General features: G+C 45.9%; 1 protein-coding gene across 3 annotated transcripts in view; it reads right to left on the reverse strand.

Annotated features, from left to right (window-relative positions):
• Positions 1-610: 610 nt before the first annotated feature.
• hps1 (HPS1 biogenesis of lysosomal organelles complex 3 subunit 1) overlaps positions 611-20,102 on the reverse strand; it is a 20,786-nt gene continuing 1,294 nt past the window's right edge. For 2 of the 3 annotated variants that reach the window (XM_042065467.1, XM_042065466.1), the window contains 15 exons: positions 16,349-16,491; positions 16,048-16,156; positions 15,737-15,897; positions 11,095-11,197; positions 10,740-10,815; positions 10,534-10,625; positions 9,479-9,646; positions 8,836-9,015; positions 8,164-8,240; positions 6,257-6,385; positions 5,754-5,819; positions 5,215-5,359; positions 3,916-4,029; positions 1,315-1,397; positions 611-1,173 (listed from right to left, as the gene is read on the reverse strand). In XM_042065467.1, the coding sequence (XP_041921401.1) occupies positions 1,011-1,173; positions 1,315-1,397; positions 3,916-4,029; positions 5,215-5,359; positions 5,754-5,819; positions 6,257-6,385; positions 8,164-8,240; positions 8,836-9,015; positions 9,479-9,646; positions 10,534-10,625; positions 10,740-10,815; positions 11,095-11,197; positions 15,737-15,897; positions 16,048-16,156; positions 16,349-16,491 (1,809 nt within the window). In that variant the 3' untranslated portion in view covers positions 611-1,010. Of the gene's footprint in view, positions 1,174-1,314; positions 1,398-3,915; positions 4,030-5,214; positions 5,360-5,753; positions 5,820-6,256; positions 6,386-8,163; positions 8,241-8,835; positions 9,016-9,478; positions 9,647-10,533; positions 10,626-10,739; positions 10,816-11,094; positions 11,198-15,736; positions 15,898-16,047; positions 16,157-16,348; positions 16,492-16,670; positions 16,677-20,102 lie in introns of those variants that run through there. The other variant, XM_042065468.1, reaches the window with a different exon arrangement.

Below are 20,102 nucleotides of genomic sequence, written 5' to 3' on the forward strand. Positions count from 1 at the left end.
ACCGAAGTATCCCGAGGTCTTTATGTGGTCGGATAGAGAGTCCAGAATGAATTTCATCAAGCCAGTACCTCTACCTCTTTGCTGACATCTTTAGGGGAAAGTCCGTAGGAGTCGATTGCCAGTGTGCTCTGGAAATTCACAATTTCGTCGCCGTTTTAAAATAAATAAATAAATAAATAAATAAATAAATAAATAAATAGTCCAGTATTTCTTTTGAAATTGAAATGAAGTTGTATGGACTGGACTATGTTTTTTTTTTTTAAATTGTGAATTTCCAGAGCACACTTGGCAATCGACTCCTACGGACTTTCCCCTAAAGATGTCAGCAAAGATGGCAACATTTCCGGAAACGTACTGGCATTCTGGACTCTCTATCCAACCACATAATGAACTCGGGATACTTCGGTTTGGCTTTAGGGACCCTCTACTCACTACCACGTAAGTGTAATGTTGTTTGGAACTGTAGAAGAGGTATAAAAATAGCGTTTTGTAGCGGCGAAATAATATGCCCTTCTCACTTCCACGCTAACGAGTTTTGACTAAAAACGGTAACATCGAACTTTCTCAAAACACATCCGAATGACATGATTTGGATGTCAACTCAACGTATGTACTCCCAATCATCCGTAAATTGATCTAAAGTGCATTTTACTCCGGATAATTCCTTTAAAAGGAACATTATTAACTGTTCTTCTCTAACCGGTTACCATTTAAAGGAACGTTTATTAACTTTTCTTCTCTAACCGCTTACCATTTAGAGGAACGTTATTAACTGTTCTTCTCTAACCGGTTACCATTTAAAGGAGCGTTATTAACTGTTCTTCTCTAACCGGTTACCATTTAGAGGAACGTTATTAACTGTTCTTCTCTAACCGGTTACCATTTAGAGGAACGGCCTTGGAACACTGGAACAGGAACGAGAACGAACCGAAAAAAAAACATTCTGTTTTCAGTCCCTTGTGTGTGTGTATCTACAGCAGGGAAATGTGGAAGGGTGTGTGTGTGTGCTTCTAGAGCAGGGGAATGCGGGAGGGCTCCCAGAGCTTGCGGGCCAACTGGCTACAGTGTTGGAGCACATAGTCGCTGGGGATGACGCCCAGATGGACAGTCAGCAGCTCATAGCACTTCACCACCTCACTGGAGTGGGTCTTGCTGTAGTAGCGCAGCAGCTTCCTGCAGGGGGCAACAGAGAGCCACAGCACTGTCAGCAGCAGGATTATGTAAATTATAGTAATCCCATGATATTCTCACTTGTAGCAATCCCATGTTAGTCCCACCTGTAGTAACATTATAGTAATCCCATGTTAATCTCACCTGTAGTAATCCCAGGCCAGCATTCCTATGGGGGCGGAATCATCAGGCAGGCTTGGGATGTCCACCACCTCCAGCTTATAACCCTGCAGGAGCACAGTTGTGTCACGTGCACATCCGTTTGTGTGTGTGTGTGTGCATGTGTGTTAGAGCTTAGATCGGGCCCAAAAAATCAAGCCTGACCCAACCCGAGCCCGTGCATGTTGTGCCCGACACAGACACATTAACTGTAATTATGAGCCCGAGCCTGATTTAAACCCGACATTTTTTAAATACGTGGGCCATTATAACTGACGTTCTCAACTACAATTCTGAGTTGTTTAAGCTACAATAATATGTTTAGAATTTTCTTAATGAATAATGCAACGGAGGACGAAGCATGTAAACTATGTTTGTTTATTCAGAATGGAATGGATCGCAAATAAATCAGAATGAAGAAACTAAGGCCTAAGCCACTTACAACGTAAAATTATGTCCCTGCAGCAAAACTCAACGCATTTCTCTGTGAGGGCTTGCCTCGCTCTCAGGTGTATGCTTGGAGAAGAAGTGACAAAAGAGGACATTGAAGGCTGACCATCATTATTTCTGCCATGGCAAGCCTGCTTCATGTGTCTGTTCATCTCAAAGTTATTTTTTGCCGTCATAGGCGAACATCGTGCACACTTAATGCACGCGACAAAGCATACCTGATGCATACCTCTGACTTTCCTCCAAACTTGCTCAAAGTTATTTGTCCTGTTTTTATTTATTTCTTTACATCTTCAAGCTTCACGTTGCACTTAAGCTACACAATACAGCACAGCAGGCCTGGTGTGATGCGTGCGAGTGGAGAAGCTGCACATGACACGTGTTGCGCAGATGACTTTGTAACTTTGTACCTAACTTGTCTAACTGTACACATTTGTTACTTAGGCCTACTTTGCTAAATATATATAATATTATGTTAGGGTGTTAAGGCAGTCATTCGGTGTAGAGTTTAGGGTGTTCAGGCAGTCATTCGGTGCGGAGTTTAGGGTGTTCAGGCAGTCATTCGGTGCGGAGTTTAGGGTGTTAAGGCAGTCATTCGGTGCAGAGTTTTTGTGACTTTTTGACAACCCTTTGCGCCTCACATTTTCACCACTTCTGATTTAACTAGATGTACCGCAGAGCGGTACAAAATATGACCGCCGCCCAGTCCAGCACATTTTTTCCACAAAAATAAATCACGCTGAAAGGCCTATATGATTCTAACTGTCTCACTAAATTGCATTATCCACACTCAATTCCCACTGGTATCTGCTAGACAACAAGTACCAAAACATGGTTAGTTCACATGTAAAATTCATTTTATACAACCCCACCCCCATCTTGCCTGTTCATAATTCTGAGAAATTCTTGTGTGCATGTGTGCGTGTACATGTTTATGTTTATGTGTGTGGGTGTGTGTGTGTGCGTGCTTGTGTGTGTGCCTGCGTATGTGCCTGTGTTTGTGCATGTGCATGCATGCATACATATGTCTACTGTGTGAGTATGTGTCATACGTAGGATTACTGTGAATGTATGTGTGTGCGTGTGTATCTGTTTATGCACATGTGTGCACATGGAATGGGTTAAGATGACCCTTGGAGGCAAACATACGGAAAAATTGGTCATCCTAGGCCCTACGGTTCTCAAGATATTCACAGAAAACTGTGTCTGCCCTACCCTCCTTTCGGGGGGTCCAGTCCAGCGGGGGGGGCTACAGTTCAAAACGAAAAACGATGGTTCCATGCTATCCATGTGGGGTTACATGCCCACCAAGTTTCGTGTACCCCGGTCTTTCAGTGTCCCGGGAATCCTTGTTGGTGTACGGTCACTAAATGTACACATAAATTATTTTATTGTAAGGCCCCCCATGAACGAAAGTTCATGAAACTTGGCATGCATTCGGATGGTGTCATAATGATCCTACACTTTCAATTTCGTGCAGTTTTGACCATGTCAGCCAGAGATATTGTGATGAAAACACCTAATTTTTTACTTTTTAATTTTTAACTAGGTGGCGCTATACATGAAATAAGTGGTAATGGGATAGGTTGACATGTCCCCTTAAGACCAACATACAAAAAAAAGGTGGACCTCCTAGGCCCTACGGTTCTCGAGATATTCACAGAAAACTGTCTCCGGCCACTGACAGGCCAGTTGGTGTATAGTAACATAAATTAATTTATTGTGTGGCCCCCCATGAACGGAATTCCACGAAACTTGGTGTGCATTCAGAGGGTGTCATAATGATCCTAAACTTCCAATTTCGTGCAGTTTTGACTATGTTAGGTCACAGATACCTACGATTACAACACCTCATTTTTACTTTTTTGTGTTTAACTAGGTGGCGCTGTACATGAAATGAGTGGTTATGGAATGGGTTGACATGCCCCCTTGAGATCAACATACAAAAAAAAAAAGGTCCTCCTAAACCCGTTGCTGCGCAGCGGTCATAATAAATTGTGAATTGTTGAAACTCCCCATCCCCCCATTCTTGTGATGCTCTCACCATGTGAATGTCTGAGTGTGTAAGTTGTGTGTCTGCGTGTGTGTGTGTGTGAGTGTGCACGTTGTGTGTCTACGTGTGTGTGCATAGCTTACCGTCTCATTCTCAAACCAGAGGAAGTAGCAGAAGTAGTAATCTCCATCCCGTTGTGTGACAGTGGTGTAGCCTTTCTGCAGGTAGCGTCGCGCAGTACCAACTAGACTCCACACCTACACACAAACACACACAGGCCTTTGCCTTCATTGGCTACACTACTATCAGAAACTTCACACTCTGATGAAGTATGAAGATTTTTTTATGTCTGCATGTAGCAACAAGTTGTTGTGACTTTGATCTCCAAACTGCTGGCTGGTACTGCTTCGGCTACTATGCCAAATCGATTATGTTAGGTAGCTGCCATTAGCCAAATTAGCTAACAACTGTTGGTTTTAGGGACTGTACGATATTTAGCGGGGGTGGGGGGCGGTCGCCAGACGATCGGGTTAAAAATGTTCTGCCTGGCCCTCCCCCCTGGTCAAATCGTTTTTTTCCCAGGGGCTTCCCCCCGGCTCAAAAAAATTCTCCTAGGCCCTCCCCCCTACGTGAATCAAATAAAACTGGTCGAAAAATGACGTTTACAAGGTTAAAACGGCCAGCAAATGTCATAAGCACACATACACACACACAGGTAGGCTACACACCAGTGTTGCGCGGGTTTGGTCACAAGCGGCCCGCGGTCGCCCGATATTTTAATCAACCCGCAGCTTCTTTACTGTTGAATTTACTGTATTGATGCTAGCCTTCTCGTGATATTTTAAGTAGGCCTATTTGTAGAAAATATATATTTAATTAATTTTAACTGACCCGCCCGCAAATGACCCGAATATCATTAAAATATTTTGTTTATGACTCATAACCGCGGGTGACCTGCAAGCTTACGAGGGGGGTTGTGGGAGATTCAGGTAGGGTTGCGACTTTTTGGACTCGCCCACTCTGTCAAAGAGACGTGAATCATGTTTTGGCCCAAAAAATTTCTCCTGGGCCTTCCCCTAAGGCTTAAAAAATTCTCTTAGGCCCTCCCCCCCGGTAAATATCGTACAGTCCCTTAGCTGCTATAGTTATACTAGGTAGCTGCCGTTAGCCAAATTAGCTAACAACTGTTGGATTCAGCTGCTAGTAATGCTAGGTGGTTACCGAGTACAACACTCATGTTATATAGTTATAGGCCTACACTCCAATGTGGACAGGACACAGGACACCCCTGGTCATGACTGTGACGAAATCCATGAGGGGTTTATTGTGGTGAGATTGTCTTTGTCTCTCTCTCTCTCTCGCGCGCACACACGCGCACACACACACACACACACACGCACACACACACACACACAAACTCTCTCACACACAGCCAAACACACCTTGCTCTTGATGTAGTGTGCCAGCGGTCCCTTGCCCAGCTCTGAGCTGGCACGCTCGCTCATGTTGAGTGACGGAGCGATCATCTGACCCATGGCCCGGTCCACGTAGATGAAGTGGATCAGACCAGGGAACTCCTCAAGGTAGGTGACACACACGTTAAGGACACACACACTACATACTGTATATCAGACCAGGGAACTCTTCAAGGTAGGTGACACACACGTTAAGGACACACACACTACATATATCAGACCAGGGAACTCCTCAAGGTAGGTGACACACACGTTAAGAACACATACACTACATATACTTGTAAAATGTATCAGATTCACCCCACACACAAACATGGAGGAGAATGCTCTTTCTTTCTTTCTCACACACACACACACAGACTCAATAGTGCTGGTAAGGATATGACACCATGGTTAAGTTTCTCTTGCACACACACACACACCCAATAGTGCTGGTAAGGATATGACACCATGGTTATGTTTCTCAAACACACACACACACACACACACAGTGTTGGTAAGGATATGACACCATGGTTATGTTTCTCTTGCTTTTGACCAGTAGGAACTCCTTCCAGTCCATCAGCTTGTCTCTGAGGAAGAGGAGGAGAATGAAAAGCCATGGATGTGTGTGTGCGTGCATGCATGTGTGTGTGTGTGTACGTACTGCACCATAATGAGACCTCTGTCTCTGGGGGAGAGTCTCTGGGTGCTGTGTGTGTGTGTGTGTGTGTATGTATATAGTGAGGGCTATGTGTGTGTATGTATATAGCGAGGGCTCGGTCCTGTAAACTGAGGGAGAGTCTGTGGGTGCTGTGTGCGTGTGTCTGTGTGTGCGTGTGTACATACTGCACCATAGTGAGGGCTCGGTCCTGTAAACTGGGGGAGTCTGTGGGTGCTGTGTGTGTGTCTGTGTGTGTGTGTGTGTACATACTGCACCATAGTGAGGGCTCGGTCCTGTAAACTGGGGGAGAGTCGCTGGGTCCTGTGGGTGCTGTGTGTGTGTCTGTGTGTGTGTGTGTGTACATACTGCACCATAGTGAGGGCTCGGTCCTGTAAACTGGGGGAGAGTCGCTGGGTCCTGCAGCCCTCGGACAGAAAACACTGTCTGAAGACCCCACACAGCTGGGTCCGTAGCTTCTTACAGGAGGACACCAACCTACAACACACACACACACACACACAAAGTACTGTTGGGCACCAACTTACAACTAAGTGGGAACATTCGGTACCAAACAATGAATCCAAAGTGGATGTGAATAATGTCTGATTTCCTACAATCTCCCACATGCAGTAGGCCTAATGTGCGACTTTTAACTGTTGACATTTATATACCGTACATGCAAAATAAAAAAACTGTAGCCTCGTTATTATTATTATTATTATTATTATTATTATTATTATTATTATAAGTGGATGTTATTTTGACAACATAGGTAGCATTTTGACCATTTTGTTCATAAGAGTGAAACAGGAGCTTTTCATTCAGATGGCGCTGAGATAATGATTGGCATGAATATCTTTGAACTAATCATTTAGAGTGAGTTACACGTTTCCAGAAATGCACTTACTGTTGTTCAAACGTTAATGATGATTTAAGAAATGCACCAAAGCGACTGGGGAAAAACTGTAAAATGTGCATCTCCACAGCCGAAATGGATATACGTACAGCCTGGTACTGTAAAATGGGCATCTCCACAGCAGAAATGGACATACGTACAGCCTGGTACTGTAAAATGGGCATCTCCACAGCAGAAATGGACATACGTACAGCCTGGTACAAAAAATGGTTTTGGGCTCTAAAAGTCCTTTCCCCGTTCATGCCCACAGTGAGGTGGATGCCTTAGTTTAAATGGTATGATGACTCAACTTCAATTACGTTAAATATGAATGAGCTGAGAGTTGGAACAAAGACAACTGCGGTGGGATCAGTTCACTTGCGGCTGCGTTTGGTGTGTAGGTAGGATTGGTGTGTAGGTAGCATTGGTGTGTAGGTAGCATTAGCATTAGCATTGGTGTGTAGGTAGGATTGGTTTGGTGTGTAGGTAGGATTGGTGTGTATGTAGCATTGGTGTGTAGGTAGCATTGGTGTGTAGGTAGCATTAGCATTAGCATTGGTGTGTAGGTAGGATTGGTTTGGTGTGTAGGTAGGATTGGTGTGTATGTAGCATTGGTGTGTAGGTAGCATTAGCATTGGTGTGTAGGTAGGATTGGTTTGGTGTGTAGGTAGGATTGGTGTGGTGTGTAGGTAGGATTGGTGTGTATGTAGCATTGGTGTGTAGGTAGGATTGGTGTGTATGTAGCATTGGTGTGTAGGTAGGATTGGTGTGTAGGTAGCATTAGCATTGGTGTGTAGGTAGCATTAGCATTGGTGTGTAGGTAGCTAGGTAGCATTGGTGTGTAGGTAGCATGTAGCATTGGTGTGTAAGTAGCATTGGTGTGTAGGTAGCATTGGTGTGTAGGTAGCATGTAGCATTGGTCAGTAGGTAGCATTAGTTTGGTGTGTAGGTAGCATTGGTGTGTAGGTAGCATGTAGCATTGGTGTGTAGGTAGCATGTAGTATTGGTGTGTAGGTAACATTGGTGTGTAGGTAGCATTGGTTTGGCTTTTTATTGCTTAGATTTTTCAAAAGTTAGCGAGAAATAAACGCTGCACTATCCAATAATACTGCTACTATAGCAACAGCATCTGATTTGAGTGTGTCTGTCAGCTACTTACTCACACTCATACTCAGACCAAAGTGTACACACACACACACACAGACAAACAAACACACACACACACACATTCTCTCTCTCTCACATACACTCACACTCTCTCTCTCGCTCTCTCTCTCTCTCTCTCTCTCTCTCTCTCTCACACATACACTCACTCACACACACACACACACATTCTCTCTCTCTCTCTCACACACACACACACACACTCTATACTCACTCTCTACTGAGTCCAGGTCCTCCCCTGTTAAAGGCTCGGTTCTTAAACTCTACCCACGCATTCTGCAGTAGTGATGTCTGTCAGAGACGAGACAAGAAGACAAGAAGAGAGTTTTACTCCAACACACAGACACAAAGGCTAAACAATCACATACACACACACACACTACACATTCTAACACACTAGGGCTGCAGCTATCGATTCTTTTTGTAATTGATTAATCTAGCACTTTATCGATCGATTAATCGGATATTTTTTTTTTTTGCATTTTTAAACAACCCATTTAGTGTTTATAAGTGCCAGTGCCAACAATTAAACAATGTTCAAAATGCTCTCTGTAAAATTGCAGCCTCTTGTGCATGACTTAGCTGGGCGAACAAAGCTGTCCATACTATGTTGTGAAGTCCTGGGAGGGAGAAGATTAAGCAATTTAATGTATTAATATGCACAACAAGTTTCATGCTGTAATCTAGACCTGACATCAAAGTAAATATCTGTTTTATGTAGATTTCTACACCTGCAGCATTTACCATTAGGCTACTAACAAATAATTTTACCATTAGGCTACTAAAAAATAGTTTCTGGGTTGAGCCTAAAAATATCAAACACACACACACACACACACACACACACACACACACACACACACACACACATTTCTCAGAGGCCAACCTGAATCTCACTGTTGCCTAGCGCCTTGATGAACTTGTCCATCTTGCTGCGGAGCTCCTGGATGGGGGCGTGGCCTCGTAGTGGCACCGGGCCCTCCTTGCTGTCACTCAGCCTCTTCTCCAGCTTAGTGACCGTTTCCAGGAAGTGGTAGATGGACATGGCCATGTGACTGCTGGGAATCTGCCACGGGTCACACCGCACACGCACACACACACACACGCGCACACACCGCACACACACACACACAGAAAAAAGGCCATTAGAACTCGCTCACACTCCGCCTGTTTAAGATGTTAGAGCTGTTCTCAAATGACAGAAATAGCATCAGTTTGTGAAGAAAGAACCATTTTGATGTCAGTGTGCATCTGTGTATGTCTCTGTGTGTGTGCATCTCTCTCTCTCTCTCTCTCTCTCTCTCTCTCTCTCTCTCTCTCTCTGTGTGTCTGTGTATGTTTGTGTGTGTGTGTAGGTGCGTGTGTGTGTGTGTGCATGCGTGTGTGTGTAGGTGTGTGTGTGGGCATGTTCATGTGCGTGTGTGTGTGTGTGTGTGTGTGTAGGTGTGTGTGCGTGGGTGCGTGTGTGCATGTGTGTGTGTGTGTGTGTGTGTAGGTGTGTGTGCGTGGGTGCGTGTGTGTGTGTGTACCTTGGTGAGCAGCACCAGAGTGATGCCAGGCCACAGGGGCAGGGTGTACATAGAGTGAGGCATCATGGGATAGAAGCCCTCCTTGAGCGTCGTCTCCAGGAAGACTCGGATGGGCGTGGCAGGGTCAGGAGGACTCATCTGCAGCGTCTGAAGGCTGTCCTCTGCCATCTACCAAACACACACACACACACACACGCACACACACACGCACACACACACGCACACACGCACACATTTACATTTATTCATTTAGCAGACGTGTTTAATCCAAAGCAACTAACATTTGTCAATTATGTTACCAGGGCCAGTGTCCCCGGAGCAACTCAGGGTTCAGTGCCGTGCTCAAGAGCACAACGATGGAAACTGGGAATTGAACCCACAACTGGTCAGGCCCAGGTCCTTAACCTCTGTGCCATCACTGCCAGATTATATATATATCGTTATACATGCTATAGATGGCTATGTTGATAGGTGGTTATAGATGTTAATAGGTGGTTATAGCTGGTTAATAAATGTTTCTAAATGGCTTTTACAAACGGAAGTTCGGGAGGAGCGTGACGGAATTTGCCACGCCTCCATCAGTCAGTCAGGTTATTTATTCGCAGTCTACCTGCCGAAGTTGCAGCATCGGTGTTACTCCGCTCACAACCCACCACCGACCCCCTCACGCCTCCCGTCTTCCATAGTTAAAGAATAAAGGGATGTATGGCGGAATCCTGCCCGACTCCTGCCTGCACAGTCGACTCTGGCATGATTCCGCGAAGCACTTCAGGACCCTGGCCAGAGACCTCACCAAACATGCTCTTCTGTTATGCTTTTATGAGTTTATGCAAATTCCGGTTTGTGAACTAGTGAGATGGTTATAATGATCATCTTTCCATTGTGTCCTGGTCCCCGAGACAACGGGACATTGTCCATTTGGAGCCCTGCTACCATCGCCCCACGACTCGTAAAGCTGGGACCTGTACAGCAGCATGTGCAGTGAGGGTCAAGGGTTAAGGGTCACTGCAGGGTCAGAGATCAGAGGGCACCTTTAGGGTGGCTAGGGCACTCACCTGGATGTCCGGATCCACAAACTGGAACATTGGAGAACCCTCAACGCTCGCTCTGCTCATTGGAGAACCCTCAATGCTCGCTCTGCTCAGTTCTAATGACACAGAACACCAGTCTGTTACTACAAATCTGCACATACACTTGGTAGCTGCTATACACACAGGTGTGTGTGTGTATGTGTGTGTGTGTGTGTGTGTGTGGGTGTTACCTGCTTGACTGTCTGTGGGAGACGGCTCAGGTGTGTAAAAGAGCTCTGAACCAACCGTGGTGTCATGCTGAACATGCTAAAAACACACACACACACACACAAAACATGTCTCCATGACTACTCCTGATGTAAATGAATCATAACATTCTGATAAAATGCACAGTGTGTGTGTGTGTGTGTGTGTGTGTGTGTGTCTTACTTCAGTGCTGGCATCCTCTATCTCTGCATTGCTGGAGTGGATGTGGTATATGTGTGTGTATGTGTAAGTGTGTGTGTATAGTGAGTGTGTGTGTGTGCGCATGTGTGTGTGTGTGTGTGTGTGTATAGTCTGTATAATGTGTATAGTGTGTGTTACCTCAGGGCTGGACTCATCTATCTCGGGGTTGCTGGGGTGTGAATGTTGCACCATCACCATCAGTGTGAGCAGATCAGATGCGCTCAGGGTGCTGGCATTACGACTGCAGGGACACAAACAACAATAATCAACACCTGTGTGTGTGTGTGTGTGTGTGTACCTGGAGTAAAAGGCCAGTAGTTTGGTGTGTACTAGGATAAAGGTGCGCGTGTGTGTGTGTACCTGGAGTAGAAAGGCAGTAGTCTGGTGTGTACTAGGATGAAGGCGCGTGTGTGTGTGTGTGTTTAACACACAGGACATGTGATGCGTCAGTGCAGTAGTGTTGGAGTAGAACTAGTGCTTGCAGGTTAGTGCATGCTGGTTAGTGCAGGTTAGTGCATGCTGCATGTCGCTCCTGCTTGTTGCTCTCTGCTTTCAGCTACCGCCACCGGCTAGCCACCTCCCTAGGGGGGAGGCGAAAAGAGGAGCCGAGCGCGTAAGTCTCCTCTGCCGGTACACAGCCTCTCCATTGGCAAGACCCTTACACGCCTCCTCGTGGCCACGCACGGTAACTGGTACCTTGCGGTTCCAGGCAAAGCTGTATGGGATCTCGGAGTAGCAGGGGGCCCCAGAGACGCGGCATGCAGGCCCACTATAGTGTGGACACGCCCTGCTGCCCGTTAACCCCTGCCCCAGCTATGGGCAAATAGCAAAGACCTCAACGGTGGGCCAGGCGGAGGATGGCAACAGGAAGACGTTCCACAACGGTTGGGAAGGCGGATGAAGGCTAGGGGAGTAAACCCTGAACACAAATCTGCAGGTGGGGACAGGCAATAGACGGAACCCAGCAAACCGGATTACCGGCAGTCCCCTGCAGCTCAAACCAGAGTGAAGGTCGTGGTGAGTTCCTCATGCCACTGGAAGCTACTCTGTTTGAGCGAAGAATGGTGGGAGTAAGGACTGCGCACCCCTACCCTCACCCTAATCTCTTCCCTTGCGCAAGCTCCTTGTTCCATTCACTACCTTTCCTTTCCACCCCAGCCCCCAAGCCCCCACCAAAGCCCTGTGGCGATGTGGAATGGCGGCAGGCACAGGCCAAGGATGTGGCTGGAAGTGCCTAGTCAAACCATGCACACAGGCGGCAGTGGAGTGACGGTCGTTGTGTTGCGGGATGGGGCAGCGCACCACCTCGGCAGCTTTCACTGCGACTGAGCAGCTCCACACTGCTCACCCCTGACGGGGAAGGACCTGGAAAAGGTGGTCTAAAAATTGTCTGTTCCCTCAACACTCTGGATGGCTATCTGGAAGAAGGTCATTGGTCAGCATGGAGTAGGAAAAATGAACAACAATGGGCACCGCCTACTATCCCTCTGTGCTGAGCATGAGTTGCTTATCACTAATAGCACCTTCCAAATGAAAAAACATAGCAAAACTACCTGGCAACATCCCAGATCTAAACACTGGCACCTTTTGGACTACATTACTGTTCGCCAAAAGGAGAGACAGGATGTGATGATCACTAGAGCAATGTGGGGAGCAGAGTGCTGGACTGACCACCGCATGGTCAGATCCAAACTACGCCTGGTCATCCCACCTTGCTGTCCCAAGACGGCCCCAAAGACTAGAAGACTAAACATCGCCGCTCTCTCCAACACAGACACCATTGATGACCTCCGTCGCCACCTTGCATGCAACCTCTCTCATGTCCCAGAGGAAGCTGATGCCAAAGACTGGCCAGTTCTATCTGCCGCCATCCACTCTGCCGCCTCAACAGCCCTTGGCACCAAGGTCAGAAAACATCAGGACTGGTTTGACAACAACTCTTCTTATATCCATTTGACTCTGCAAGAAAAACAGCAGGCCCACAAAGCCCTGCTCTCCAACCCACAATCCTCCATGCTAAAAGCCAACTACACCAACGCTAGAGCCAAAGCACAGCTGTCACTAAGGGCCATGGAAGACACCTGGTGGCTGGAGAAAGCAAAAGAAATTCAACATCTTGCTGACTGTAGTGACACGCATGGCTTCTATGATGCCATCAAAGCTCTCCATGGACCAAGGAAGCAAACCCTCACTCCTGTTAGATCTGCTGCTGGAGACAGCCTCCTGAAGGACCGCCAAGAGATCCTTGAGCGCTGGGCCGAACATTTTAATGGTCTCCTCAATCACAGCAACCCTGCAGATCCCAACATCCTTGACAAGGCGCCTGTTATGCCACAGATGCGACACTTGGACAGCCCTCCTGACTTCGGAGAAACATCCAAGGCGATCAGGAGCCTGAAAAATAACAAAAGCCCAGGACCCGATGGTATTCCAGCGGAGGTGTTCAAACATGGGGGCTACCTCCTCACACGCCGCTTACACCTCTTGATCACCAAAATCTGGCAGTCTGAGAATGTACCCCAGGACTGGAAGGATGCCAACATCATCGTTCTCTATAAGCAGAAAGGGGACAGAGCAGACTGTGGCAACAGTCGAGGAATTTCGCTCCTCTCCACAGCAGGCAAAGTCCTTGCAAAGATCATGCTCTCCCGACTTGTCGAGTACATCTCAGAACTTACTCTCCCTGAAACACAGTGTGGCTTCCGTAAGTGCAGGTCCACAACTGACATGATATTTGCTCTACGGCAGCTACTTGAGAAAAGCAGAGAGCAGTGCAGAGACCTCTACATCACCTTCATCGACCTCAGCAAAGCCTTTGACACCATTAACCGTGACATGCTCTGGGAACAACTTGGCAAACTTGGTGTACCACCCAAGTTCCTCTCCATTCTGCAACAATTGCACGATGGCATGCAAGCCAGAGTTGTTATGGGAGGGCTTCAGTCTGATCCCTTTAAGGTCAATGTTGGGGTGAAGCAAGGCTGTGTCCTGGCACCAGTACTGTTCAATCTCCTCCTCACAGCAATCACCCGACTGTTCCACCGCGCCCTGCAGCACAAAGATGGTATAGACCTGGAATACCGCCTTGATGGCAACCTCTTCAACATCCGGCGGCTCCAAGCTCAGACAAAAACATCAATCTGCCACATCCACGAGCTCCAGTATGCAGATGACTGTGCTGTCTTGGCACACAGCCCAGAATCCATGCAGCATGCCCTGGACACCATCTCAGCATTGTATCAGTCCTTTGGTCTTCAAGTAAACACCAAGAAGACAGAGGTCATGGCGCAACTCTGTACCAAATCTCCTTCACATGTTGGCTTCCACATCAATGGCAGTCCACTCAGTCTTGTTGACCATTTTATATACCTGGGCTCCACACTCTCTGCAGATTCCACCCTTGACAGTGAAATCCACCATCGGATCAACAAAGCCTCATCGGCCTTTGGGCGCCTTAGGAAGAGAGTATTCGGCAACAACAACCTAAAAATCAGTACCAAAGTAGCTGTCTATAATGCAGTCTGTGTCGCCACCCTACTCTATGGGGCAGAAACATGGACGCCGTATAGACGCCACATAAACAGCCTGGAGATGTTTCACATCAGATGCCTCCAAAAAATACTCAACCTGTCCTGGGAGGACTGCATCCCCCATACTGACATTCTGACTGCGACTGGCACCACCAGCATGGAAGCAGCTCTGGCCAAGAGGCATTTACGTTGGGTTGGCCACACCATTCGCATTCCTGGCTATCGCGTCCCACGCCAAGTCCTTTATGGACAGTTGCTCAACTCCAAGCGGGCCGCTGGTGGCCAGAAGAGACGATACAAAGACTTTAGCAAAGAACTCTTGAAGCGCTGCAACGTCAACCCTGGCCAGCTCGAGGCAATAGCATCCAACAGACCAGCCTGGAGAGCCACGTGCAACAAAGCAGCTGAGCAAATCAACGACACCTTCATCCAAAGGAGGACCGCAAGACGTGCCCAACGACACCGGTAGGCAGACCCCACCTCCCAATCATCAGGACATACCTGCTCCATCTGTGGAAGAGTGTGCGGCTCCAAAATCGGCCTCCATAGCCACGTGAGGTGCAACCAATCACCCCCCCCCCAACCCCCTGGAACAAGTGTCATCATCGGACACGATGGACAGCTAACCGTGTAACCGTGTACCTGGAGTAGAAAGCCAGTAGTTTGGTGTGTACTAGGATGAAGACGTGTGTGTGTGTGTGTGTGTGTGTGTGTGTGTGTACCTGGAGTAGAAAGCCAGTAGTTTGGTGTGTACTAGGATGAAGGCATGTGTGTGTGTGTGTGTGTGTGTGAGTGTACCTGGAGTAGAAAGCCAGTAGTTTGATGTGTACTAGGATGAAGGTGTGTGTGTGTGTGTGCCTGGAGTAGAAAGCCAGTAGTTTGGTGTGTACTAGGATGAAGGTGTGTGTGTGTGTGTGTGTGTGTGTGTGTGCGTGTGTGTGTGTACCTGGAGTAGAAAGCCAGTAGTTTGGTGTGTACTAGGATGAAGGCGTGTGTGTGTGCGTGTGTGTGTGTGTACCTGGAGTAGAAAGCCAGTAGTTTGGTGTGTACTAGGATGAAGGTGTGTGTGTGTGTGTGTGTGTGTGTGTGTGTGTGTGTGTGTACCTGGAGTAAAAGGCCAGTAGTTTGGTGTGTACTAGGATGAAGGTGTGTGTGTGTGTGTGTGTACCTGGAGTAGAAAGCCAGTAGTTTGGTGTGTACTATGATGAAGGCGCGTGTGTGTGTGTGTGTGTGTGTGTGTGTGTGTGTACCTGGAGTAGAAAGCCAGTAGTTTGGTGTGTACTAGGATGAAGGCGTGCTGCACCTCCTCTCCTGCTCTCTCAGAACTGGAGTTCAGTTGCTGCACCAGACGGCGCTCCAGAAACTCTATACACTGCTCACACAGCGTGGGGTGAATCAGCCTCTCCACAGCCTACACACACACACACACACACACACACACACAGATCAACATAGAAACACACAACCGGACACACACAGTCATTGAACATCCGAATGACAAAATCCACAATTCTAGTGACACACAGTGTGTGTGTGTGTGTGTGTGTGTGTGTGTGTGTACCTCCACCAGGAAGCTCTGGTCCTGTTCTCTCAGTCGGCTGTAGGTCTCCAGTAGACCCTGTAGGTGGAGCCAGAGAACTCTCCTCTGCTCAGTATCCTGAGGACGCAGCCTAACACACACACACACACACACACATGCATAACTGTCTGACACTAATGATGCACACATACTCTCAGGCTCACACACACACACACACAAACCACTGTCTGACCTTCATGATGCAAGGATACTCCTAGGTTCAAACACACACACACACACACACACACACACACACAGTGAGCTGAGCGGCTGTCATACTCACTCCTTCCTAAAGAGGGCACTGCTGAGTGTGACCATCCCAAACAGCACGTCTGTGAACTTCTTCATCACGTAGATCTTCCTCTTCAGGTCATCCTCACTCTCCTCTCCATCTCCGTTCACAGCAATGTACAGGCACTCCTCAAACTACAGCACGTGCACACACACACACACATTTTATAAGCTGTAAGGAGCATAGGTAAAAGGATGTGTGGAAATATGCCTCTTTTTCAGCAAAGAAATGTTCTATAAATCCTGATGTTTGCGGTGAAATATGCGCACACACAGTTCACCCCATGTACGTGTGCGTAGCAGCCTTTATAAACCTGGTGTAGCACATATAGTCCATGAGCCACAGGGGGTCGTCACTACCACTTGGGGGGGGCAAATTATCACTATATTTTTCTGAAAGCTACATATCTCTGGAGTATAAAATGGTATGATAGCAAGTTGGGTCTTGTAGCTTTGTGGCTGTACAGGCCTTCAAACCTCTGACCTCTGATTTGAAAAAAAAGGAAATTCCGTCTATTGGCTTTTTTTGTTAAAACACTCATAAGAGCCCAGACAATAATCCAAACCTTATTATTACTGATGCATATGTGGTGTTTGATGTTGGCATACATATTTTGACTCATTATGTGATTTTGCTCTTCATTTTGGTTGATAAAATTCATTTATGTGCAAAAAAAGCTAATTTGAGTTTTCAGAGCAACATGTTGACATGATCATTACTATTCTACCTTCCTTACTTTCAATTGTGAGTTGAAATTAATGTTAAATGATGACATACATAGGTCTGCAGTACAAATGTTTTTTTTAAATTGTATCGCTGAAACGAGTACAAAGGATCTTTAATCTATTCATTGAATTCATCATTGTCACAGAGGATGCCATCTCTATGGCACTTCACTCTGCCCACCTGGACAATAGCAACACCTATGTAAGAACGCGGTTCATTGACTTCAGCTCAGCGTTTAACACCATCCTCCCCTCCAAACGGATCACCAAACTCAGTGAACTGGGCATCAATACCTCCCTCTGTAACTGGATTCTGGACTTCTTAACCAACAGACCTCTGTCTGTTAGGTTAGATAACCGCACCTCCAAACCATCACCCTGAACACCAGTGTACCACAGGGATGTGTGCTGAGCCCTCTCCTCTACTCCCTCTTCACCTACGACTGCACACCTGTACATGGCTCTAACACCATTGTCAAGTTTGCAGATGACACTATGGTGATTGGGCTCATCAGCAACAACGATCAGAGACGGCCTACAGGGAGGAGGTCCAACACCTAACATCGTGGTGCACTGATAACAACCTGGCTCTCAACACCAAGAAGACCAAAGAGCTCATTGTGGACTTCAGGAAGTCTAAAGCTAGCACACACACACCCATTCTCATCAACAGGACTGAGGTGGAGCATGTCACCAGCTTCAAGTTTCTGGGTGTCCACATCTCTGAGGACCTCTCTTGGACCCTCAACACCTCTACCCTGATCAAGAAGGCTCACCAGTGTCTCTTCTTCCTGAGGTCCATCTGTCTCCTCAGACCCTGGTGAACGTCTACCGCTGCACCATCGAGAGCATCCTCACCAACTGTGTCACAGTTTGGTATGGCAACTGCTCTGCAACCTTGGCAACCTTGACAGGGACAACAAGGAGGCGGACATCCCCATACACTTATTATTAATACTATTGTAATGCCGGTTCGAACCCCGACCAGTAGGCACGGCTGAAGTGCCCTTGAGCAAGGCACTTAACCCCTCACTGCTCTCTGAGTGCTGCTGTTGTTGCAGGCAGCTTACTGCGCCGGGATTAGTGTGTTCACTGTGTGCTGAGTGTGTTTCACTAATTCACGGATTGGGATAAATGCAGAGACCAAATTTCCTTCACGGGATCAAAAGAGTATATACTGTATACTTATACTTTAATTTATGCTACTCTAAACCACCTTCTGCAAAACAACTGTATACTACTGTCTACACTGCACTATATTTTTTGTCCGGTCTATGCACCACCTGCCTATACTGTGTATATCACATTGCACTTTTCTGCTTTTTTGCACTTCTGGTTAGACGCAAACTGCATTTCGTTGTCTCTGTACTTGTTCACTGCACAATGACGATAAAGTTAAATCTAATCTAATTTAATCTAAAAAATGATCTGCCTCTGCTTTGCCTCTTTACGGATCATGCTATGAATAGCAGCAGCAATGTCTGCAAAAGTTGAGACATTGTTATTGACCTTCTGGACCAGAGACATTCCATCAATGATTGTTGCTGTATTATATTCATCTGGAAGATTATCTGATAGTGATGCAAGTTTATGCAAATGCTTTGCAAGTGCTGCTTTAGAGGTTTTCCTTGGGGTCCCCTCAGGTGTCGCCAATGACCATGGTTAAGGTCCAAGAGGGTGACAAAAGACTTCTCTCATGTCCAATCTTTAACATGTGCCTGTGTTTTCTTTTTTGACTCATGCTCGTATAATGTCTTTACATTTTGCTTTGTCAATGTATCATGGAATTTGTGCTTAGGTGTATCTGACTCCAGCCTCTATGTCTTGAACTGGCATCTTTGCCTGTAGTATGAGCCTGAATCAGATCATCCCTAACCTCTTGTGTTGCTTTGCCTGCTGTAGATATGCAAATTAGCTCATGTTCCTCTGAAAATGGATTGATCCAATTTCAGTTTCTCATCAGATCTAACTGTGTAGAATTTTGAAAACTGTTGTAAATGTCTGTAGATCAAGTCTTGGAAAATAGTTATTATTTCTTTTCAATGGAAATGATTTTAACATCAGATGAAAGACAATTTTAAGTATGTTAATAATGATAATAATAATAATTATACATAATGATAATGTGTAAAGTATAAATATTTTCACCAACCAGTTCATCTACATCTCATTGCCGCATTACTAGTCAAAAGTACAACAGAAATGTATAATGTAGATCATTTTAGCACCTGTGATGCAATTACCGTAATTTCCCAACTATTAGCTGCAGCTTATACATTGATTTTGCAAAATTTCTTCAGCTATGAGGTTAATACACGAGGACAGTTAATATGGTATGGTTTTGTTTCTTTTAACTTGCATAAAACACTGTCCTGCGGCTTATACACAATACGGCTAATACACAGGAAATTACTGTACTTCATGTGCCCTGGACATTATGAAATTATAATATTTATGTTAAGCTGGGTACATGTGGTGATGTCAGCAATTTTCATATGGTATTCCTTGAATGTAAAGGTAATCATGATGTTTTGATCTCTTGGATTATCTCTTATCTTATGGGTAGTTTCAATAAAATACTAATTTACTGAATTTTGGGGGGTGTTTCCGAATAGTAGGCTACATTTACAAATAGTAAATAGCATAGCAATGCAGACCTATGCAATCATTTGTATTTCAAGTCTCTGCTGGGAGGTAGGAAGGTACAGTAGAAATACATGGATTAATGAGGTAGTGGGCATTTCAACACGTGTCTCTGAAAACGTAGATTTTCACATTATTACACATAAATCTTTAATTTTAGCAACAAAAATGAAGGGCAAAATCACATAATGATTCAAAATATGTATGCCAACATCTAACACCACATACTGTATGCATCAGTAATAATGAGGTTTGGATTATTTTCTGGGCTCTTATGAGTGGTTTAACAAAAAAAAAAACAATAGGCGGAATTTCCTTTTTTTCAAATCAGAGGTTAACTTTGAAGGCCTGTACAGCCACAAAGCTACAAGATCCAA

This window comes from Alosa sapidissima, chromosome 16 (assembly GCF_018492685.1).
Source record: "Alosa sapidissima isolate fAloSap1 chromosome 16, fAloSap1.pri, whole genome shotgun sequence".
Lineage (NCBI taxonomy): Eukaryota > Metazoa > Chordata > Actinopteri > Clupeiformes > Clupeidae > Alosa > Alosa sapidissima.